This window comes from Eutrigla gurnardus (assembly GCF_963514095.1).
Source record: "Eutrigla gurnardus genome assembly, chromosome: 2".
Taxonomy (NCBI): Eukaryota; Metazoa; Chordata; class Actinopteri; order Perciformes; family Triglidae; genus Eutrigla; species Eutrigla gurnardus.
In genome coordinates, this window is record NC_139916.1 from 29,563,569 (window position 1) to 29,588,820 (window position 25,252).

General features: G+C 42.7%; 1 protein-coding gene across 7 annotated transcripts in view; it reads left to right on the top strand.

The window, feature by feature from the left end:
• The window catches only part of LOC311023379 (dedicator of cytokinesis protein 3-like), a 229,237-nt gene that overhangs the window by 194,007 nt on the left and 9,978 nt on the right, over positions 1-25,252 (top strand). For 5 of the 7 annotated variants that reach the window (XM_084025178.1, XM_084025181.1, XM_084025184.1 and 2 more), the window contains 21 exons: positions 1,856-2,002; positions 7,892-7,990; positions 8,081-8,175; positions 9,768-9,843; positions 12,213-12,313; positions 13,043-13,101; positions 13,718-13,866; positions 13,952-14,037; positions 14,191-14,217; positions 14,842-14,937; positions 15,800-15,860; positions 17,518-17,611; positions 17,692-17,840; positions 18,845-18,931; positions 19,210-19,314; positions 19,468-19,609; positions 19,773-19,939; positions 20,819-20,905; positions 20,990-21,169; positions 21,529-21,612; positions 24,303-24,419. In XM_084025178.1, coding sequence (XP_083881304.1) covers positions 1,856-2,002; positions 7,892-7,990; positions 8,081-8,175; positions 9,768-9,843; positions 12,213-12,313; positions 13,043-13,101; positions 13,718-13,866; positions 13,952-14,037; positions 14,191-14,217; positions 14,842-14,937; positions 15,800-15,860; positions 17,518-17,611; positions 17,692-17,840; positions 18,845-18,931; positions 19,210-19,314; positions 19,468-19,609; positions 19,773-19,939; positions 20,819-20,905; positions 20,990-21,169; positions 21,529-21,612; positions 24,303-24,419 — 2,208 coding nt within the window. The remainder of the gene's footprint in view (positions 1-1,855; positions 2,003-7,891; positions 7,991-8,080; positions 8,176-9,767; positions 9,844-12,212; positions 12,314-13,042; positions 13,102-13,717; positions 13,867-13,951; positions 14,038-14,190; positions 14,218-14,841; positions 14,938-15,799; positions 15,861-17,517; positions 17,612-17,691; positions 17,841-18,844; positions 18,932-19,209; positions 19,315-19,467; positions 19,610-19,772; positions 19,940-20,818; positions 20,906-20,989; positions 21,170-21,528; positions 21,613-24,302; positions 24,420-25,252) is intronic. The other 2 variants (XM_084025180.1, XM_084025179.1) reach the window with 2 other exon arrangements.

Here is a 25,252-nt window from a genome sequence, read left to right on the forward strand (position 1 = left end):
ATACTCATATAACACACAGCTAAACACATTACATGTGTGTCCATGTTTGGGAGGTCTGATGTGAGATTTCTCATTCGGCTCTTAAGCTGCAACGGATACACATTCTTGTTTTTTAAATAAATGAATCCCAGAAAAAGAGGAAACCATGATTATTATTGTTGTATTATTATATATCAATGTTAATATTTATAATGAACAATAAAATAATAATAATAACTGTAACATACAGGAAATCCCATGGTGCTTCACATACAGGTTAAATGAATCCAAACATTTGAACTTAACAGTTTACACAGAAAAACACTGATGAGGCGATTATGTGAAATAAATTTACTTGAAATATTTCAACTCAAGCCAAAAATGGCATGACTCTGTGTCTAAAGCCATTCAGCATTGAGATTCTTCCTTTTGTCCTGATGTTGTTGAACCAGAAATGGAGGAAACAAATGTCTTTTTCTGTGTCCGTGGTCCCCCAGAGGTCTAGATAGTAGCTCACATTAGTCCAGAGACCAGACCAGACTGTGTGGAGAAACCAGAGACTGTCTGTGGTCCCCCAGAGGTCTAGATAGTAGCTCACATTAGTCCAGAGACCAGACCAGACTATGTGGAGAAACTAGAGACTGTCTGTGGTCCCCCAGAGGTCTAGATAGTAGCTCACATTAGTCCAGAGACCAGACCAGACTATGTGGAGAAACTAGAGACTGTCTGTGGTCCCCCAGAGGTCTAGATAGTAGCTCACATTAGTCCAGAGACCAGACCAGACTGTGTGGAGAAACCAGAGACTGTCTGTGGTCCCCCAGAGGTCTAGATAGTAGCTCACATTAGTCCAAACACCAGACCAGACTATGTGGAGAAACCAGAGACTGTCTGTGGTCCCCCAGAGGTCTAGATAATAGCTCACATTAGTCCAGAGACCAGACCAGACTATACCAGACCAGACCAGAGACTGTCTGTGGTCCAAACAACAAGGTCTCTGCTGTATTTACGTCTAGATGACCTTATTTGGAGTGTTGATGGAGCAGCTACAATGTTAGCATAGCCTAGCACCCATCAACCAGACTCCTTTCAGAAAACAAGCATTTTAAATATAGTTAGCTTGTCTTGCAGACAGACCTAACAAAGCATTACTTCAGACTTTTTACTGATCACCCTCATTATGGAGATATTTCAGCATCCTTTTATCTGGTTATTGAGATTAAATCACAGCTACATAGTTTATTTTGGTTCATCCAGCTGACGTGTGTCTTGTTACATCCAGTTAATACAGCTTGGTGAAATTCACCGTATTGAACTCAGGTGGGTGTTTGGTTTTCTGGTGTATCTGCAACTTCAACATGTACAGTACAAAGCAGCATTAGTGGTTATTTTGGCCTTGACTAATGAAACCTTGTTGGCGTCTACATGGAGGTAAGCCCCGCCTCCTCTCCAGTGTCTAGTGCAAGTGATGCAAATAAGCATAAATAATCAATCGGTCAACGCATTACAATACTTGGTCACATGGCTTCTTATCGCAGAGTTTGAGTGAAGTGTAGATAGAAATATTGATGTTCGTGACGGTTCAGTGTTTTCTGAGCCTTTAGAATAAAGTGACGAACCAAATAGAAGCATGTGTCTTTATTGTTCTTGTGATGAAAGTGATCTTTGGTTCAAAATGTAGAAACTTGGTTACATCAAATAGCAATTATGTGACATTTAACAATAAGAAATGTGCCCTCCCCACAACATTATCTGAAATATAAATCAATCATGTTTCTCTCCTGCTCTTCTTCTCTCCCTCTCCCTCTTCCCACCATATCACCCTCTCCTCTCTGTATCATTCCCTTCACACCTCTTATCCTGTCAACTCCTCCTCCAGGAAACGTCGGTGCAAGAGGAGGTGGAGATGATGGTCGAGTCCCTATTGGACGTCCTCCTGCAGACCCTGCTGTCAATCATGAGCAAGAGCCAATCGCAGGAGGCGGTAAGGGGTCAACGCTGTCCGCAGTGCACCGCGGAGATCACTGTTAGTAACTAACAATACGACTACTACGACTTCACCTCCTCCATCTGTTACCCGACTCCCTCTCTACCCGTCCTCGGGCTGGGCAATGTCTTCATGTTTGAAAACCTCCTTCACAGTCCTCACATCTTTAGTACAAGTTAGACTTGAAATCTGTCCCAATTTGAGCAGAAAAATACATGTTTTAAAGTTTAAGAAAACCATTTGGCTCATTGATCTGAGAATTATAAATTACATATTTGTTTGTATTATGTCCATATTGCCCTCCCCTTATCCATCCATTCATATGTCCTGTGACCGACCACCATCTCTGTTTGCACGGCTTAAACATTTTAATGAAAGTTCCTGTTTTGCCCCTCTTTGCATCTATGTTGCATGTATTTCCAGAGAAAAACTATGTGTATCTTAATTCATTGTACATAAATGTGTAGGCTACTGCACCACTTCTCAGCCAGGTTTGGGTCTTTCTCTAGATTTATGTTTCACGTGCAAATTCAATACCAATACCAATATCTTCTTGATTGATTCTTACATGACTCTATCATTCTTCATTTATATTTCACTCCTGTCACCTTTGGCTCAATCCCCATCTCGCCCCGTAGCTCCGCCTTCACACCGGTACGGGCGGTGTGGAATGGGAAAGAAGAACCAGCAGAAAAACAAAGAGTCTTCACTGGCATTGGCTCTACTTTATTCGCTACCTGATTGGAAGCATGAGCCAGATAATGAAGCAAAAATTGAAAAACTAAAATTCCATTTTTCTGCATCATGATCGTTATTTTAATCATGCACATGAATTGATTTTTCCTTCCATTGACTTTCATGATGTGTTTAAAACTTCCCAACTGAGCAGGAGACGTCTTTTCTCTTCTGGTGTTTTAGCTCTCATACACCAAGATGTATTAGGCTACGTGGATTTAGACCATATTTTAGAAATATAATTAAAATAAAGTCTTCAGAAAGATGTTGAAACAAAGGGCCCTAGTTTCGTGGTGCAGCGCAGGGTGTTGCAGGGTGGTGGAGCCGGCGCAATGCAAGTTTCGACCTGCGCAGCCTTGCGCACGGTCAGTTTGGCAGTTTGGTGGATCGCCTGCGCCAAGATGGGTGTGGCGGTGCAGCAGGGGGAGGCATCACAGATTCAGCTTGATGCAGCGGAAGTTTCGTAGCAAAAAGCCTCTCCGAAACCTGAGCTGCGTTTCAATAACAGTTTGAGTCGCCCTCGATATACAGCTCTGAAGTGACCATCGTTGTTCACTCGATCACTCAGCCCTCAAGGGTCGATCTCACGGAGTTCACTTCAGCTGTTCAGGGAAATGGAACAGCCCTTAAGATGGCGGCAGGGATTCCCCCGAGGGCAAGGGCTGAGGGCAAGTGAGCGAGGGCGACTCAAACTGTTATTGAAATGCAGCTCTAGTCTACTCTAGGGCTGCGTTTCAATAACAGTTTGAGTCGCCCTCGCTCACTTGCCCTCAGCCCTTGCTATGACGTCACACGGAGGCCACTTGGAGGGCGGAGGGAAAGAGGGCGGAGGGGGAGTGAAAGAGGTAAATGGAACACACCTGCCCTCGTTCACTAACAGCCCAGACAATCATGGATCAACCACACGTTGTTGGAGTAGCGCTATACTGCCTATTCCAAATTACACAGAATATGTGGAGACTCATTTCATTGAGACGAAGACGTATTCTACGCTTGATGGCAATACGTCGGCTTATATACTTACACTTGTAAACGGTGGGCTCTGCCATAACTCTGCAACAGACAGTCTAACTGCACAATTTAAGAAAATGAATTAAATTTAATTCATTTTCTACTTTCTTCTTTCTTCTTCTTCCTTGGTGATGAATAGACAGCAGACAATGGTGTTTGAGGTTCATTATCGCCACCGCATGGACATATTTTTCGTGCACCACTGCAATGCATTGTGGGTGATATACAGCTCTGAAGTGACTATCGTTGTTCACTCGATCACTCAGCCCTCAAGGGTCGATCTCACGGAGTTCACTTCAGCTGTTCAGGGAATTGGAACAGCCCTTAAGATGGCGGCGGGGATTCCCCCGAGGGCAAGTGCTTAGGGCAAGTGAGCGAGGGCGACTCAAACTGTTATTGAAACGCAGCTTAGGGCGCAAATAAAGTCCATTCATTCAAGGCGAATCACAGCTGGCGGAGTGGCAGTTTGGCTGACCGGCGCGCAGTGCGCACACGTCACCAAGACCTCACAGGCAGGTTTCCACAGTTCCAGGTACATTTAAATGCAATAAATAATCACAACAAACACTATTTAATGCAACTAATTGAATCAACACGTGAATTTATATCTATATAGATTGTCCCGTCACATCTGACGTCAGATCAAAGGCGGATGGCACGCGTAACGGAAACTCAGCCTCTCGGACCAAAACATCTCCCTCTCTCTCTCCTGTTTTTCATATCTATCCACTGCTAATAAAATGCGTCTAAAAAAATCTTTAAAAAAAAATACAGCAGCTCGTGCTGGTCTCGCGCCTCGGCAGCCTGTTGTCCGTGGAGAAACACGCAACTTTGCCGTGAGCTGGAACCGGAGTTGGGGCTGCAGCTGGTCTGAGCGGCACGCGAGGTCCCGGTGTCCCGCCGTTCTGGTGTTGGACGGGGAATCCGGTGCAGCTGTGGAGCGCAGATGATGAAGACGGTGATGATGATGATGAATGGCCCAGCCGGCTCGTCTATTATGTCTACTGCTGTGCGCCCTGACCCTGTTATGTGACAGACATGCCTAAAATGTGCCTACAATTTTTATAGTGATATAATATTGGCATTGTTATTATTATGATACGCACGCACGCACAGCGCGTGCGCGTGGTGGGAGCGGCGGCGCTGCTTCTGTCATCGGGTTGTCAAGTGACGGAACTTGCAGTGAACCTCCCCTAACGCATTAAAGGAGAGGAGAGGAGCTCATTTGATTGGTGAAGATCTGAATCGGCTGTGTTATGGTACATACACACTAGGCTCGTTCGACTTGATGTAGCCGCCTGCAGCGCGCCACCTAACGTGATGTATTGTGGGTTGAAAGCGATGCATGATGGCTAGAATTTGTGTCCGACTTAGCAGCCGACTGCAAAGACGTCACAGGGTCGCGACCATATCACGTGACCCAAAACATCGCGAGAACAAGTTTTTAAGAGCCGCTTCTTGCGGCGCTTGGCAGCGCGGTGAACGGTGGCTGCAACCGGCTTGTCTACACCTCCGCTACAGCGGAATGGTTCTCATTGGTTAAAAGTTCAATGACGTGTATTCAGGTCTGCACTCGGCGGCCACCTTGTGGTGAAATGATACTTTTTATTTTGGTCGCATTGATCTCATGGCTTGATCTAAAGTTCCGTGCATTGTGTTGTGAGTAGGTCTATTATATGTGAGGTCTGGTTAATACAAACATAGAATGATAATACAAATATACTGGGAAACAATAATGCCTTCCACATGTTGCCTTGCGTGTGTGTGTGTGTGTGTGTATATGTATTTATGTATATATGTATGTGTGTGTGTGTAATATATATATATATATATATATATATATATATATATATATATATATATATATATATAGCAGGAGTGCGTAAAATCAATATATATATATATATAAAACATATCCTCTTTGGTTTGCTGCTGTGTTCTATCGCTTGAGCACTATAGTCACGTTGATTTTGTTGTCCGACTTGACGGCGTTTGGCTGCCGTCTCTTTTAGAGCCCGCCCCCTCAGACACCCGCAGCTCTCGTCGGCGTGATAAGTCAAGTCAAGCCAAGCCAAGACCATCCCGAACGAGCCTACTAACTCCGGCAACAGATGTCAAGTCAACGGATCCCATTCATTGTCTATGTAGAGCAGGAGCTCCGCATGATGGATAAAGCACGTCGAGTTGACTGCCCTGTCGCCGTATGTGAATTTGCATAAAGTTCGATAGATTGAACTTTATGCAAATGACGTCCGTCCAACTGTAAAATGAGATCTTTGTGGCCCGGCCGCCATGTTGGAAACAGAGCGAAACTCAAGTCCCGCCCACTTCGCAGGACGTCTATCCAATTGATCCAACTTGAACACAGACCTGCCCACTCGCCGGTTCGTTCGGCGGTCCGTTGCGTCCATATCCGTCGCTGCCGGAGTTGGTGTGTCTGTACCATTATGCTTCCGCGTCGACACAACGCAAGGGGGCTTGCGGACCCCTTACGTCCTTGCGGACCCCCCTTACGTCCAACGCAAGGGCCTGACGTGCACCTCCCAAAAATCCTAGACGCGCATCGAGGCGACGCAACATCAACGCAACGCCAACGCAACACCAACGCAGCGGCATTGGCTGTGATTGGTCCGCTAACTACATCCGCTGGAGACTGCTATCCGGTTTCCACTCATAAACACCGCCATTTAAACTTTTAAAAGGCTACTTTTATTGTTTTCACCTCGTTTTATTGTTTGCACCTTGTCGCTTTTGCACAAAGAAATAAAACACCAAGTTCTGAAAAATTGTGGATGTTTAAAGCCGGAAGGTGAACAAATAGGCTATAACGAAGCTTACGATGATATACGTCAAGAGTCTCGGTCGGTCGGTCAGTCTTTACAAAAAACATAGCGCCCTTTACCGGTGTGGTGCGAGACGGGAGGTGTGCCTGAGCTAGCCTGCACGGTGCACGAAACTTGCAAAGTCCAGGCGCACACACCCCGTCGGCGTGGCGCACGTGCGCTGCACGCTGACTGCGCCTGGTCTACGAAACTAGGGCCCAAAGTCTTAACCATAGAAACACAATAGGAGCAAAACGGACATTGGGACATAACTGTTTACTGGGATTGTTTGACTGGTGCAAAAGAAAAAAAGGGATTGTTGTTATGATTGTGACACTGGAAAGTGATGTCACTAGCTAAGTAGCTAGTTAACTTAGTAGCTAGTTAACTAGCTAGCTATGTAGCTACCAACCCAAATGCAGATGATAAGGCAGTTTTTTCCTTCTGCGCTGTAACGCTCCTGGTGATGTTGGGACTTTGAAACTGTATTGACTCTGAAAGTCATGAGCGTGTTCTAGTCCTGCTCAATGTGTAAAGTGTACTGAGATAATGGGAATCTAAGAGCTGATTGGCTCTTAGTTTTGGCAATCACCGCAAACAATCACCACATTTATTAGAAAATGCAAATTTCCTGTGTGAGTCTAATATTTAACGCTAGATCATGGGCTGTTAGTCCCATGATGTGCAATAAAAGTTCACTCTGTTAACAAACATGTCATGTGGTTGATAATATTAATAATAATCATAATAACAACAATAAAAGAGGTTATAGACCTTATCAAAACTAGCAATTACCCTACAGTGTGCTTTAAGACATAAAAAAAATCAGATACACATTTAATACAGTATAACTGTCAAACTTCTGTGGACTAGATTCTATGATACTACCTCAACAGCCGATACACTACTATACTATAGTGTTTATACTGTATACATTATGTTCATACATTACTTATATTTAGTGGCATTATTTTATACTTTATATTTTTTTACTTATTTGACTCTTTCTTTCTCCTCTTTCTCTTATAAAGTAACTGCAGCTGTACAATTTCCCGAGGGATTAATAAATTATTCAGATTCTGATTCCACAGATATTTATTAACAAATATAAATCAATGCAAGCTACAGAAGGCCTACAGATTGCGTCTAACAGGATGTAACTTTTTCTATGACTTCCTGTTCTATGACTGGAGCACAGCTTTTAGGCTCCGCCTCCTGCTGCTCCGCCTGCTCTCGTCTACTTTCCAGGCGAGGCGCAGTTCATCTCGAATGAGCCTAATATCTCTGATGGTATGCTTCCTGCTAAATGCCCACATGTGATTGTCTCACATGCCTATCCCCTCTGGTTTTCCATTGGCAGGGAGAATATGTGTCCTGCCTCCTGTCCCTCCTCCGCCAGATGACGGATATCCACTTCCAGCACCTGATAGAGAACTTTCAGAGCAAGGAGGAGCTCAAGGTATGAGAAAGTGCAGCGTCCAATGGAAGCATGTCACCATCATGTTGCCAATGAGGTCAACTGACTCCTACCCCCTCTTCTCCTCTTCAGGAGTTCTTGTTGAAGATTTTGTGTGTGTTCAGAAATCTGATGAAGCTCAGTATTTTTCCTCGCGACTGGAACGTCATGAGGCTCCTCACCAGCAAGTAAGACACAACAATAACATCCCAGACACACACATCTAACATCTCTGACTCGTGATGGATTCAACATGTAATTTCTTTGTTAGGTCACTTTTGGATATCAATTTTTCCACTGCGAACAAAGTGTACAGAGGTTGAATGTGTACGGGACCCTCTGATGGTAATTCTTTCGAGGAAGCCCCATGTAATGAGGAAAAGGATGTACCTCTTACAAATACCAACAGCAGCGAAGAAAGCAATTACAATAAGAGGAAGGCTTAAAAAGGAACCCCAACCCTTAAGTTGAGTGGTTGACAATTCTTAGACGTATTTATACAATGGAAAAAATGACCTATATGCTTAGAGGGACCTTTTATACAAAGATGGACACCACTAATGGATGAGGGCAGTGGTGGACCTAGCATTCGGCTATAGACAATAGACAGAAAGCAGGGTATGCTTTAGGGCGGGGCTACCTTGTGACGGACAGGTCGCTACCGTCACTACCAGGCTACCAATGCTGTTAGATCAGTGGTTCCCGAACTTTTTTGAACCCCCAATCAATGGGCTTCTCTTCATGTTCAGGATGTAGAATTTCAAAGGGCCAGATATGCCTTGTCATATTGTCTTGTCTTTGTTTTGGTAGTCTTCTACATTTGGTGTAGATTCATTTTCTGTGTTACCTGGCAGTCCTTTCACAGACTTGTCCATGATGATTTGCTAGCTAGCAGTGCAGAAGAACGATGCATCTTTCTTTTATACCCCCCCCCCCCCCCCCCCCCCCTCATAACTCCACCCCCTAGTTTGAAACCCACTGTGTGAGATACTAAGATGACTTAGCTGTAAGGTTGCCCTGCATCTTTGTAATATACTTGCTGAATTGTTTGAATATTTGACACAACACTGCTGGTTACCTGTCTGTCTCTATATGTCAGCCCTATGATAGACTGGTTACCTGTCTGTCTCTAAATGTCAGGCCTGTGATAGACTGTTACCTGTCTGTCTCTACATGTCAGCCCTGTGATAGACTGGTTACCTGTCTGTCTCTACATGTCAGCCCTGTGATAGACTGGTTACCTGTCTGTCTCTATATGTCAGCCCTATCACAGGATAGACTGGTTACCTGTCTGTCTCTTCATGTCAGCCCTGTGATAGACTGGTTACCTGTCTGTCTCTTCATGTCAGCCCTGTGATAGACTGGTTACCTGTCTGTCTCTACATGTCAGCCCTGTGATAGACTGGTTACCTGTCTGTCTCTACATGTCAGCCCTGTGATAGACTGGTTACCTGTCTGTCTCTTCATGTCAGCCCTATGATAGACTGGTTACCTGTCTGTCTCTATATGTCAGCCCTGTGATAGACTGGTTACCTGTCTGTCTCTACATGTCAGCCCTGTGATAGACTGGTTACCTGTCTGTCTCTACATGTCAGCCCTGTGATAGACTGGTTACCTGTCTGTCTCCACTGCCTTTGCCCAAAGACAGCTGGGTTTGGCTCCAGTCCCCACCGCGACCCTGAAGACAGGATAAGCGGTAGACAATGGATGGATGTTGGGAAACGAACAAATAAATTGAAATAACTTAAAAAACTGGTTTGTCTGCGTTCCTGCTCTGCAGCATCATCCTGACCACGGCTCAGTACCTGTCGCCTGCTCTGCACAAGAACTTCACCGAAGCAGAGTTTGACTTCAAGGTACATGACTCTATCTGAGACACACTATACACTTATCTTATTATAGATGCACACAAACCGGACCTAAACCTGAGGTAAGGGGAGCTGAGTTTTCTCTATTTACTTCTATTTGCTTGTGTCAAACATCGACCTTTAATCTCCGACTGTTGCTTCAACGTGATTCACTTTCACAGCTGTTTTAAAGAGAGAAAACAGGTGAATGAAGCATTTAACCCCAGTTGATTACTACTTAATTGTTTCTACTACATGTAGATATGCAAATGAAGCATTATCATATTCAAAATGTGATCATCTGTATACATTTCCAGATCAGAAATCTGAACATGGATAAAACAGGTTCAACATTCGTGTTTCATGTTGTTAACATATTAGAGTCAAAGGCTCTTGCGGAGGGAATATTTATTTATATTGCTCCATGAATCAGAAAATCAATTTTCTCCATGTTTTTCGTAATAAACGGTGGTATAAATGAGGCTGTGAATCATATATGAACAATTGGAAGTTCTGAATATAACTACGGTTCTATGAATCCTGGATGACTGCCTCTTTATCGTTGTTCTTTACTGACTAAACTATCCGGATTGTGTCATCTACAACCTGCACAGTTTTGGGTGAAAGTGTTACACTTTAAACTACTTTATTTTATAAGCAAGACTTTATGAACAGGATAAAGAATAATTTCTCCCACAGTCTCACTGTATTTCGTCACAAAATTTGAATCTACTGATTTGATTTGGTTGTCAGTCCCTATTCGTTTGTTGGTGTCCATGAAGACCAATTTTGTCACTATTTTACAATCTGCTGTGAGACTGTTTGAGTTCTGAATATATTTGTTCTGCTACTGAATGTTGCTGGTTTGTTTGAAGGCTGTTGTCTCTTTCCTGTGAAACTTTATGTTTTTAACTTGTTGCTATTTAGTTTGGAAGTCTGTTACCTTGTCAAAGAGATTCAACATCCCTTTCAGATTGTCCTGGATAAACAAACGGTTAAAGGGATAGTTCAGAATTTTGGACATAAGACCTATTGAGCCGGTGTGTTCGAGACGTAAGGAGACGTTTTCAAGAAATTTCATTCAGTTCTTCTAGTTGCCGAGTTCACTTATGCTATGGCTAGCGCAAGTCAATCGTTCTTAGCTAGCATGGCATTGAAAACAGTCTTGCCCACTCCACAGTGCACCCGAGGCAAATCCATCGTAACGGCAGACTATCGATGTACATATGTGTTGATAGAATGTTTGAAATAAAACCAACCTTGCATTTTTAAGGATTTATGTCTCAGCAGCAGCAGCAGCGTGTCATACTTCCTAGTAGGCTATGGCAGCGGCGGAGTGATATCACCTAGCACTTATAAGTTACCGGTTCTATAATAGTTTGTTTACCTGCTGTCATTGCTACAGACGCAGAGTAGCCTGCAGTGCTAGTTTCTTCAATCTCACAGAAATGGCCACTTTTGGAGAATATACTGAAACTTTTGAAGACTCTGATGAGGAGTTTTTTTCCACCCAAACCCAACCGTACCTGTACGAGCCTGAATATACAGAGGAAGAATTGCGCGAGAGGGATGCTCAAAGGGCAGAACGTGAACGAGCGTCTGTGGAGACCGAGATAGCTGGAGCTGAGAACCGGGACCGAACAAACGGAGACTGGTGGTGCCAAGAGGGAATCCCCCGCAACGCGTCCGAGGGTTTACGGTTCTCCGGATGGACCAGGTTCGCGGTGCGTAATTGTGGCTTCGCGTGGCCGTGGGCTGCCCGGTGTTTGAGTGAGCTCCGAGGGCTTTTCAGACAGCCTTGGGGGTATAAGTGTCGACAGTTTGGCCCGGTTCAATTGCCTATTTACGGGCAGTATTTCGGGCTGCGCGTCTTAGAGTTTTGAGTCCGACGGAGCAAAGTAAAGTTCCGCTGCTGCTGAGAAACTAGTTCCTCAAAAAATGGATGATTCATGCGATGCGAGGTTAGTTTTGTTTCAAATATTATTCTATCAACACAGATATGTACATCGACAGTCTAGTGTTTTAATGGATTTGCCTCGGGTGCACTGTGGAGTGGGCAAGACTGTTTTTAATGCCTGTCTAGCTAAGAACCATTGACTCGCACTAGCTATAGCATAAGCGAACTCGGCAACTAGAAGAACTGAATGAAATTTCTTGAAAACGAATCCAGACGTCTTGAACACACCGGCTCACTTGGAAAATAGGTCTTATGTCCAAAATTCTGAACTATCCCTTTAAATTAAAAATGAACTTTCACACAATGACAAGCTGATTTATGGAAGCCTTGTGTGTGTGTGTGTGTGTGTGTGTGTGTGTGTGTGTGTGTGTGTGTGTGTGTGTGTGTGTGTGTGTGTGTGTGTGTGTGTGTGTGTGGACAGGTGTGGAACTCCTACTTCAGTCTGGCTGTGCTCTACATCAACCAGCCCAGTTTACAGTTGGAAAACCTGAGTCCTGCTAAGAGGAAGAAGGTCTTAGACAAGTAAGAACACACACAGAAATGCGTTCGTTTTTATGGCAACACATTGTGGAAACACACTGGGCACACTGCTTCCAAAAAGTGACGTGGAATAAAGGAACACTTCATCATTCAGTTCATGACAAACACTCAACATCAACACATCTGGAGTTACGGGGTTTTCACTGGACAAGAAGTCAATAAACAGTCAGATAAATGTAGTGGAGTAAAAAGCACAATATTAATCCTCCCAGATCTAGAAAGTAGAGGAACATGGAAATACTCAAGTAAAGTAAAAGTACCTAATATGTAAAGTATAGTTACCACCCACCAGTATAAAGGATGCTAGATTTACTGATTGTCATGTTAATTGAGTATCTGAGTTCTGATGTGTAGTTCCCACTATATTTAGAAGCCCCAAAAAATCTATTAAGTAACACAAAGGTAGTGGTGATGTAACACTGGTGAGGAGGAGTGAATGCACTGATCATAAATCATCTACAAATTAACAGAAATAACAATGTATCCTTTTTAATGCTGTAATAAATTGGTCAATATATTGTCCTGGTATCCAATACTGGTGTCGGAGCATCTGTGTTTTGACGTAGCTCTTACATAAAAGTAATATTTACACAAACTCCCAAATTACATTTTGCAATCATAGAAGGAGTTCCAGTTTTGCCTGTATTGACCTCTATCATTCACTCACAGTACACACCTGTGATAATTATAGCACCTTCTGTCCGTCTGCAGGTACGGTGACATGAGGGTGATGATGACCTACGAACTGTTCAGCATGTGGCAGAACCTCGGTAAGATTTCTCTTCATACTTCCAAGTATCTGCTGCTCAACACTCCAGTCCAGTAGCTGGTCTAGTCAACCTTCTCCAACAGACGACAGCTAGAAGTTTAGTTTATTGACAAGCAGGCGGCAACCTCGATGTGCTGAAGTGCCTTAAACTTGCATTCTTTCTGCTGGCCATCAGGTGGCGACTCCTCTGGTGACAAAAAGAAGTCTGGTTGCTTGGAAGTCTATGAGAAAATTACCCTACTTCTCTCTTGATTTATTATCCCAGTAAACATTGTAAACATGAGTTTATGGTCTCAATCTCTAGTTTCAAGTCTTCTTCAATCCAGCATGATGTTCATTTAGTACATTATGGTCCATTTAGAGTCAAACAGACCAGAAAGCAGGGGATGCTTTTGGGCGGGACTACCTGCTGATTGACAGGTCGCTACCATAGCGTCTCTATCATTGCTACCACCCCTCTAATGCAATTACCTACTAAGTTCATATAGTTGTGGTAAACCAGCCGACATGTATTGTTGCTAGATACAATCAATACATCTTCACAACATCTACAAAGCAGCAATAGTGGTTATTTCAGCCATGATTGATAAAACCTTGTTACTGCCTGCTGGTCACAGGTGAGAACAAGATCCACTTCATCCCCGGTATGATCGGCCCGTTCCTCGGAGTGACGCTGGTTCCTCAGGTGGAGGTACGAAACATCATGATCCCCATCTTCCACGACATGATGGACTGGGAGCAGCGCAAGAACGGGAACTTCAAACAGGTACGTGTGCAGACACGTGATCAGCTGTGTATCTTTCAGATGTATACATTTCAGTTGAATTGATTTTTTTTATGTATGCTCGCAGGTGGAGGCTGAACTGATTGACAAGCTCGACAGCTTGGTGTCTGAGGGGAAAGGTGATGAGAACTACAGGGAACTCTTCGGTTTGCTGTAAGAAACATTTTCCTTCACAGTTTCTCCAACAGAAGTCTTTAAACCAGTGTGAATCTGTCTTCTCTCTCTCTGCTAACAGAAAGTAACCCTCCGTTTTTCTGCTCTAACACTGCTGTTGTGTGTTTGCTTTGCTCTGTGCTGCTGGACTAGAACCCAGCTGTTTGGGCCCTACCCCAGGTACGAAACCACTCACACATAGGGAGACTCACAGCATGGACCGGCCTTCTTATAATAAATGATTATTCCCTGCCAACATGGCGGTGCTGTGTGTTTTGTTAACGTGACTTTAGGAGAAACTAAACTCCAGAGTTTTGTCTGAAGTGACTCTCGCCTGGAAATTGCCAAAAAAGGTTTCAACAGTTCAACAGGATGCCGGACCAAGCAGTCCACAAAATGAGATGTTCCGTTCGACACCAGCTGTTCCCACCTCCACCCTTTGCCACTCCTGTCACCAGCAACCAGCTGCATTTGACAAGAAATACGAGTACTATACTTACATTTAGAAGTATATTCTGCTGTGTCTCCCACTGCTGATCCGCTCTTACAGGCCAAGTGATTAGAATCCAGTGAAACCAGAGTTGAATCTTTCTACACTTTAAGTTAAGCAACCATGTTTACTCTGTGATGTATGCCTGACTAATTTATTTTGTTAATGGAAACCAACGTTGGCCTGGTTATGGTAGGATCGTGGCATTGGATCAGGTTTTAAATGACCACTGTTTTCTCACGGCTCAATAGCGTAAAATAATGTTTGAAACAGAAATAGATGAAACATCTAATTTTTGCCTTTTTTTCTTGAAGTCTGCTGGAGAAGATTGAGCAGGAGACATGGAGAGAGACAGGGATCTCCTTCGTGACCTCAGTCACTCGGCTGATGGAGCGACTGCTGGACTACAGGTAACACACACACGCTTCTGCAAAAAGGTAGTCGATCAGTAGCAACTATGTAAAATTTAGACGTTATTTGATGTTGACAAACAAATGAAATCATTATTTTGTGGGATGGGTGGATGGATGGATGGATGGATGGATGGATGGATGGATGGATGGATGGATGGAGGAACAAATAGCTGGATGGATGAACAGATGGATGAACAGATGGATGGATGGACGGATGGATGGATGGATGGATGGATGGATGGATGGATGGATGAACAGATGGATGAACAGATGGATGGATGGATGGACGGATGGATGGATGGATGGATGGATGAACAGATGGATGAACAGATGGATGGATGGATGGATGGATAATAATTTTAGCTTTCATGTAAAGTGAATAAACATGATGTTTCCGAAATAATGGCACACTGTGATATATTCTGTGGTTAAAGAGTGAGGTTATTTTTCTTCTGGAGTTTCAACGGACCAATCCGACCAATCTGATCTGTGGCTGCGACTTGGAGGAGCACAAATAAATTCAGTCGCATGGCCAGTGATCGGATATGTATCAGATTTAAGACCACATACAGTACGTCACCACACGGAAGAGGTTCAGCTCAACTTTAAATTCAATCAACCCAATCATCTGGCCATCAGACATGAATGCGAACACTTGACGTCTCTTAATGTTGTGAAATCTTGCAGTTTTTGTTGTGCTGCCTTTGTGTTGTTTTTTATGTGATTATGTTTTGGAATTTGTGTTTTTATACCCGAGTGTTAATTTTCAGAGATGTTAAATTCAATAAATAAGTTCAATAAAAATTAAAGCATTTTTAATATAAACCTGTTGTTTATTAAGTTAAAGTCTTTTCTTCAGAGACTGCATGAAGGGAGATGAGACGGAGAACAAGAAGATTGGCTGCACTGTTAACCTCCTGGTAAGACTTATCTCATATTGATGTTTACTCACAAACTCTCCCCAGTAAATTGTTAATTTATTTATAGTACTTTACAGTACAGTACTATTTACAGTACAATACTACTTTTGTGTGTAGTAAATACTACGGTGCTGCAAATTTAGAAATTGATTAAGAAGTATGTGAAAAGATGTTTTGCCTCGTTGAGTGCTGCATTTCATTCTATTGATCACTTAGGCCCTGTCCACATGGAAACGTTTTTTGTGTGTAAACGCAAGTCTTTTCTTGCGTTTGGGCCGACCATCCACACGGATCTGGCGTTTTCGGGGCCTGAAAATGTACTTTTTTGAAACCAGGTCCCAGGGTGAAAAAGAAAAAACGGCACCACTCCGTTTCGTGTTCGTTTTCATGTAGACGGCAAAAACGCATACACTGACATCATCGCCCCGCTCCTCGACCCTCGAGCTGACCTCTTCGCCCCCGATGTCTCATAACAACAACAATGGCGGACTACGTGCTTGTGATCGTGCTACAGCAGATATTCTACTCCATTGTACGTATTAGGGCCACTATATGAAAAAAACAGAGCTGAGAGAGGGGGGCAATATTCAGAGAAAAAAAGGTTACGATGCTAACAAACAACCACTAGCTAACTTTCCATGAATGTACGCATTTATTTTTTTAATTAATCCACCACAAGATGTGACAACACCTCGTTAAGGTCCTTAGGATGACAGCTGTTGATGGTTATTGTTGGTTTTATTTATATGGGCCAGATTGTCATCTTATGGGTGTTTATTGATCGGGTGGATAGTAGCCATCGCTTTCACTTGTTGCCATAGCAACAGCAAACATCCGGTCAAGCAACGAGTTTACTTCCCCATGCACCGTCTCTTCTTCTGCATTTTTGGTGTATTTTTGTAGCAGAAACAGCGCCACATAAGGGCCTGGAATATGTGCTACAGTGCGCTGATTCGTTTACAGTGGATTTCGTGTGGATGAGATTTTTTTTTAAACAACGCCAAGGAAAAACGGAGAAAAAAAGATTGTTTCTGTAGGTGTGGACGGGGCCTTAATCATTTCACTTGAGAAAGGGATAGTTCTGTATGGAGCAGTGCTGAACTGGTTTCTCTGTACATGTCAGAAAGGAAAATTCTTGTTAGCCGAGTGTCACAGGCATTTGTCATTGGTGTTCCTCAAAGAAGCATTTTTCGATTATGTTTGTCTTTATACATGCTCTCTCTGTGCAACATTATCATCATCGTTATCAAATTGTCAAATATCACTGTTATGCCGACGACTTACTTGTATTACGCCATTTACCAAGTCACAAAAAACATACTTTTTTTTATCCTGGAGACTATCGCTAAAGTTAGACAATTTAAAACTCTTAAAACAATGCTGGAATACTGGTACATGCTTTTATTAAAAGTTTTCTGTTTTCATGGACCTAAACTGTGGAACACGCATAACTTAGCTCTAGAACTCCCATGGAATTTTGAAAAATGATTTGGCTTTCAACTCAGGTTAATTGTAGTTGTATTATAGTTCATGATTTGTTGCATTGAGATTGTAATGTGATATTTGTTATTGTTGTTCCCTGTGTTTTGGTGTTTTGTGTAGCACTTTGAGCTGCTCTTTTGCATGAAATGTAAAGTTATTATTATTATCTTCTCAGAATTTCTATAAGTCAGAGATCAACAAGGAGGAGATGTACATCCGCTACATCCACAAACTGTGTGACATGCATCTACAGGCTGAAAACTACACTGGTACAGCACAAACCAACACACACACTTAAAGTCCACACTGTGTGAAAGGTGTCCGACTGTTGTCCTGCTGTCGTCCTCAGAGGCTGCGTTCACCCTGCTGTTGTACTGGGAGCTGCTGCACTGGGACGAGCGGCCTCTGAAGGAGTTCCTTCATTATCCTGCTCAGTCGGAGTGGCATCGCAAGGAGGGGCTCTGCCGCAAAGTCATCCACTACTTTAACAAGGGCAAGGTGAGATGCAACACATACAATACACACAGTCAGCAGTGGTACAGATGCACAAGTAAGTCATAATAGGTGTCAACAGGCAAAAGCTGTGATCAAATCATGATTAGACATGGCACCATATGAACATATCATATGATGATTATCTTAGCCAAAATAAGTGTGATTCACGATGTTATGTACTTAAAACTTAAAATGGTACAAAAACATACGGCAATCAGTTTAAAAATGTTAAAGAAACACATTTCTTGATTGTATATGTATATGATTTATAAATGTATGTTCTTGCCTTTTTCTCTACCATCATTTTTAGCAACTTCTTCAAATTGAATTACCAAATTATTTCATAGACAGGTTGATCATCTTCACCCTCTCTCTGACTTGTGGTGTACTTGGAACAGCAAAGTACACTGGTCAAGAGCTCAGCACTATAAAAAGACATTTTCATCATATTTAATTCATCATGTTTAAATATTTTCTTGACGTGTGTGTGTGTGTGTTTGTGTGTATACAGACATATATAATGTATGCATATATACATATAAATACATAGCAACTACTCAGAGTTTCAAGTTATGATGTGCCGGATAACATAAAACTGAAACCAAGATGATCAGAAGCAGAAGCATTGTGGCATACCTAAATGAGGTGAACTAACCAAGATATATGAAAGGTGTATTGTGTCTGATGTATTTATTTATTCTTATTGGATTGTTTTTACAAATTGGTGAGTTTTCCTGCTTATTTTGTATGCTCTGTTTTTTTTTTCTAAATTATGTTAGCATTTTCTCTTTTTTTTTAATATTCTTATATTATTATGGCGAAGGGGGGCTGTTTGTATAAGCCTGCTGTCTTCTTGACCTCTCCTGTCACATTTCAATTTTCATTTTATTTATTTGATGAAATCATGTCTGTTTGCAAATGAATACAAACAAAAAACATAGTGATTCCCGTTTCTGCTTAAAGCCACACTGAAGAAGTCTGTCTGTGCTTCTGTGTGTCTCCACCAGTGTTGGGAGTTTGGTATCCCTCTGTGCAGGGAGCTGGCCTTCCAGTATGAGAACCTGTATGACTACCAGAGTCTCAGCTGGATACGGGTGAGACACACAACTGTACTACAACACAACACTTCTCCTGGAACATCAGTCATATCACTTCTTTCAACTCCCACATTTTGTGATATGATGGAACTCTTGGTGATGACATGATTATTAAAGTTGCTCACTGTTTATGTATTTCAACAAATCTCCAAAAAAAGTCCAAAATGTTGTTGAAGTTTTGAATGTAGTCATGCTGACCCCCTGTGTGTGTGTGTGTGTGTGTGTGTGTGTGTGTGTGTGTGTGTGTGTGTGTGTGTGTGTGTGTGTGTGTGTAGAAAATGGAGGCAGCATATTACGACAACATTATGGAGCAGCAGCGTCTGGAGCCGGAGTTCTTCAGGGTGGGATTCTACGGCAGGAAGTTCCCCTTCTTCCTCAGAGTGAGTCAGACCTTCACTTTAGAAGCTTCTTTAAATGCTTCCCAGAAGTGTATTTTGTCATTTGCCATTAATACAATAGGTAAAAGCCATATTCACACCAAACATGAGGTAAATATTTGATATATTTTTCTTTATATTTTGATTCATTCACAGAATAAAGAGTTTGTCTGTCGCGGACATGACTACGAAAGGCTGGAGGCCTTCCAGCAAAGGATGCTGGGAGAATTCCCACAGGCCATTGCGATGCAGCACCCCAATCAGCCGGATGAGGCCATTCTGCAGTGCGATGCACAGTGTATCCTCCACCTAACGAGACAGCAGAAATGATTATGGATGTCATACCGCCGTCTGCGTTTGTGTGAACACTTTTAACTGAGTTCATATCGTATGCAGGCCAACAGTCAGAACAGTCTACATACTGCATTCATCCAGTTATTTCTTTGACCTACTCGTCTCAGACCTCCAGATCTACGCAGTAACTCCGGTGCCGGACAGCGTCAGCGTCCTCCAGATGGAAAGGGTCCCCGATCGCATCAAGAGCTTCTACCGGGTCAACAACGTCCGTCGTTTCCGATACGACCGACCCTTCCACAAAGGACCCAAAGACAGAGATAATGAGTTCAAGGTGAGTGAGGAAAAGTTCTACTTGGTACAAGTTTCTACTGGTTTCAAGATATTTTCAGGTTGTCCCTCCGTCTCACGCCTCGGGGGAGTTTATTCAAATTTTGCAGAAATTTAATTTATTTCTTCTTTTTTGAGATAATTATTTTACTCATAAGATAATCTTATCTTATAAACACCTTTATGGTTAAGAAACAATTGAGAAATGAACGCACAGTTGGTAAAAATGTTGGTTAAAGTCCCAGTCGGCAAGTCTGGCGGATGGAGGGCACAATTCTCATGTTCCTCCCCCACAACCACCGAGCTCCTCCCCCTCGACTCTGTGCCCTTTGAAATCCCTTAGATCACGCCACCTTTGAAATGGGGGTCCGATGTTGACTCTGGTTTTATCACGGGCACCGTCGCAATCTTTCTTTTTTTCCTTCTTTTCCACCGGTGTTTTCTTTTCCTTGGTTGTTTTGGACCTCCTCGTTTCGGGTTTTAACCGAGGAATTGGAAGCTTGTTGCTACTTCCCTCCGCCTCCCCCCTGTGGTAGTGGTACGACCCAAGGGGAGGGGCTCTGTATTTTTTGTTTAATTTTGTGTCTTTAATCAATTGCACCATGAGTCCCACATACTCCGCCTGTTTTCACAAAAACAGATTACCTTTATGGATTAATACAGTTGCAATGAATTGAATTACAGTATGTGAGGTGTGTTTAATGCAACACTTATTGATTTAATGAAGCACAACAAGTTTCTTTAGTCCAACAGACCAAAATATTTGTAATGTTTAATGAGTGAGCTTGTTTTCCAGACTGACTGACCTCAGTGCTGCTGACGTTGGGATCAGACATGGATTCAGGACAGTTTGTCTCAGTGCTTCTTGTGTTGTGTGTCACAGAGTCTTTGGATCGAGAGGACGACACTGATCCTCACTCACCCCCTGCCTGGGATTTCCCGGTGGTTCGAGGTGGAGAAGAGAGAGCTGGTGAGTGAAGGAAACATAGCTTTATTTATCTCTGGCTGTGTTCTGTGGGATGATTGCGTCTCTTATCCCGTGTCTCCACTTCAGGTGGAGGTGAGTCCGTTGGAAAACGCCATCTCTGTGGTGGAGAATAAGAACCAGGAGCTGCGGACTCTGATCAGCCAGTACCAACACAAGCAGCTGCACGGCAACATCAACCTGCTCAGCATGACGCTGAACGGAGTCATCGACGCCGCTGTCAACGGAGGCATTGCCAGATACCAAGAGGTTGGACAAAAAGTGGAACACAAATGTTAAATGTTTAGTTCAGGTTTTCTACAACAGAACTTGTAGAGGATGCAAAATGACGCCAACGGATCTCCTGTTGGTAGACTAACACTTATAATCTTATAATGTTAAACATTCAGTAGGAGACTGGTCTAATGTTCACTTCAGTTATATCTCATGCTAATGTCTTACTAATGCATGCCTTTGCTGTTTTAGGTTAGAAGGTAGGTTATTAATTCCATCAGTGACAATAGCAGACTTGCCCAAAAATAAAGTTCCATTACCTTTGTAAACACATTGTTTGGTCATTTGATTTATGTCTCTTGTTGTTTGGTGTGTTTGTGTTTCTTTGTCTGCAGGCCTTCTTTGATAAGGAGTACATCACCAGCCACCCTGAAGACACGGAGAAGATCACACAACTCAAAGACCTGATGCAGGACCAGGTGAGATGTTATCTAACCCGGTATCACTAAACCACGTAGGAATCATCCTACAGTCACCAGGAATCAGTTACTGTGAGATGCATGTGTACTGTGGAAAAGTGTTCCTCTTAAAGGCGCCATATGTAAGAATGTGGCCAAAAACGTTACTACACCCAAATTCAAAACACTGTGGCGAGTCGTATCCGCCTCCCCCTCCACCCCTCCCCTCCAGACTCGAGGTTGCCAGAGCTGTTGGCGTATCCTCCGTCAGCAAGCTGGACGGCGGTCGGGGGAGAGACGCACACAATGATTAAGTGGATGACCCCCGGTCCGTGTACGTTGCGGCCATCCGACTTTCGTTTTGAAGTTAACAATCGCAAAACGGATAACGAGTCGTTTCCTGTTTTTCGCTTCAAAATAAAAGAACGAAAAACGGAAAAATGACTCGTATCCCGTTATTCGTTTTAAAAACGGAAAACGACTCGTTAACTAGAATAATTAGATATTGTGTTTATGAATGGGATTCGGGGATGAAATAACAGTGCCATTTTTCATTCCAGATTTTGCCGTAGGCTACGTCTTTTTTACCCGAAAGGCGCTGTGTTATGCCGCGAAATTACCTGAAAGCCTACTTTGAGACATTTAGGGGGAGCTCTAAACACTGTTCATAAACACTCTGACAGCGTCTGACGCTCGCGTTTTGAAGTAAACCTACTGTTTTAAACACGCACCAAAAGCGTTATGACGCGGACATAAAAGCAGAGCCTCCGCCACTCAGCTGTTGATCCTCGGTGACTTACCGACCTTTGTGAATCATAACGAGCTCTTTTGGGTTTCGTTGCCTCCGCCATTGTAGCTCAGCCGAAACTGGCAACCCGTGGTTGCTCGGCAGCTGAGACTCTACTGACTGCAATGATTTGTAGACGCCAGTGGGTGGCGCCACGTGCCAAATATGTTTTCAAAACATAAACATGATTTGCGGTCCGCAAAAGATTTTTTTAAATGCGAATATTTTGGCTGTACTGTTGTTGTTAGTGAGTTCAGTATGTTATATGATCATTATTTCTGAGTCTCTATGACATATTAGGATGATTTTACGGCCAGTTGCTTTAGATGTCTTACATATTGTAGCCTACCTTTAAAGAAAAACTAAACCCTCAAACAACCATTGTCAGCTGTGAACCAAAGTATCTGTGTGTTTATATTGTTGTTGATTGATTCAGGGCCAAATCTCTGCAAAGTATTTGAATTCTATAGTGCAGGGGTACTCAAATCCAAATCCTCAAGGGCCACAAAGATGTTTTTCAATGACTCAAAGGTCCATTTATTGAGGTCGGTGTGATATGTGATATACTGTATTTAGTGCATTTCTTTTTGTTGTTCTTACCTCTGAATTTTGAGGATATGTTTCTTCAAAATTTGTATGCTTTGTCTCATAATGCCGTTTCAAATTGGAAATCTTCATCACAGATAGTCTCCTGCATATTAAGCACATGGGTCTTGTGCTGGTTGGAGGAAGAATGAATGCAAACTTTTCAGTCCATTCTTCTTTAAATTGGCGATTTTCACAGTCCACCTTTCTTTAGGCAGAGAACTTGTAACACGCCATTTTCATGTAATCTTTTTTCCCGTCTATGCTATCTATCTATGCTCCTACTGGCAAAGTGGCAATATGCGAACCGCTTCAAAAACGAAAGTGAAACTTAAAAATGCGCTCGCAGCGCGACCCAATAACAGGCTGTCTGTGTACCGTTGGCATGGAGACAAGTCCCGATACACGTGTTGACCCAACCAAAACACATACTGAAGAAATAATAGTTCCGGGGCCACAAATAGGTGGCCGGCGGGCCGCCTATTGAGTAGGCTACCGCTGCTATAGTGTATTGAATGCAGATAATGACTGCCCTCTAGTGGTTCAAACTTGGCTATTGCAATTGAATCTTGCTATTGGGCTGATCTGGGGTCAGGTGATATATGGAGGCAGCTTTAGTCCCCAACCGTCACCAAGGAACCCAAAACTGTTACAGAAGTAACTGGCATTAAGAAGTAGCAATATAGCAAGTTTTTTTTAAATAGCACAGTTCAAACACAGTCAATTCAGATAATAGGCACAGAATATGTGCTCTTCTAAAATACAGTTGGACAGTTAATGTAAAGTATAAGTGAAATAAAATCCTAATAAGTGATTTCATCATGTGCTCTTTAACTGAGGCTGTCCTTGCTCTCATGTGTTGGAGTGTACATTATTTTGTTGTTTTTAAATTGCCACGCACACAACATTTGACCTTTTACCAGAACAACCCCGTCTGTTCAACAGGAAGGTGTTCGATGTTTCCACGTCGTCTTTTTTCTAGTGTGAACATGTGAAATGATGAAACTTTAATTTAACAGAATTGTCAAGAAAGTGGAACAGAGAATGTCCTGACAATCTAAGTATGTTACAGTTTTAGCAGGAATGAAGCTGAAATATATCCAGTTCTTGGCAAAGACAACCTAATGACGATGTTTTATCCTCATAGAAGCGTGAATCTGCCCAAAAGATTTTTGATATTTCATCCAAGTATTTGTCCCAACTGGTGCCTCAGCAGAGTCAGGACAGTCACCAACAATGAATATCTGCAGTGAAGAAGAAATACCAGTTCTGGAGAGACTTTTCATGAAGCTTATTGATCTGTAAACTGATTTGCGGGTGTTTTGTCATTTCCCTACAGGTCCACATTCTGGGCGTCGGCCTGGCCGTGCACGAGAAGCTGGTGCACCCAGAAATGCGTCCCCTGCACAAGAAGCTGATAGATCAGTTCCAGATGATGAGGAGCAGCCTCTGCCATGTGAGTGCAGGAAAACATTCACCAGCATTTCACTTTATTATATTTCAAGCTTTTTAAATGGCAGAGCTGGAGGGAGAAGAATCGTGAGATGCACAGATGCTGTTCAGAAATCAGTTTTCAACAACCAAACTAAACCAATGTTGAGTCAATATTTTTATACATGCTGGAAAGATGGATCATCACAGTGAAGGAAGCTAATAATATGTGTGTGTGTGTGTGTGTGTGTGTGTGTGTGTGTGTGTGTGTGTGTGTGTGTGTGTGTGTGTGTGTGTATATACTGTATATATATATATATATATATATATATATATATATATATATATATATATATATAAACGTCTGGAGACGTTTTCAAGAAATTTCATTCAGTTCTTCTAGTTGCTGAGTTCGCTTATGCTATGGCTAGCGCAAGTCAATCGTTCTTAGCTAGCATGGCATTGAAAACAGTCTTGCCCACTCCACAGTGCACCCGAGGCAAATCAATTGTAACGGCAGACTATCGATGTACATATGTGTTGATAGAATGTTTGAAATAAAACCAACCTTGCATTTTTAAGGATTTATGTCTCAGCAGCAGCAGCAGCGTGTCATACTTCCTAGTAGGCTATGGCAGCGGCGGAGTGATATCACCTAGCACTTATAAGTTACCGGTTCTATAATAGTTTGTTTACCTGCTGTCATTGCTACAGACGCAGAGTAGCCTGCAGTGCTAGTTTCTTCAATCTCACAGAAATGGACACTTTTGGAGAATATACTGAAACTTTTGAAGACTCTGATGAGGAGTTTTTTTCCACCCAAACCCAACCGTACCTGTACGAGCCTGAATATACAGA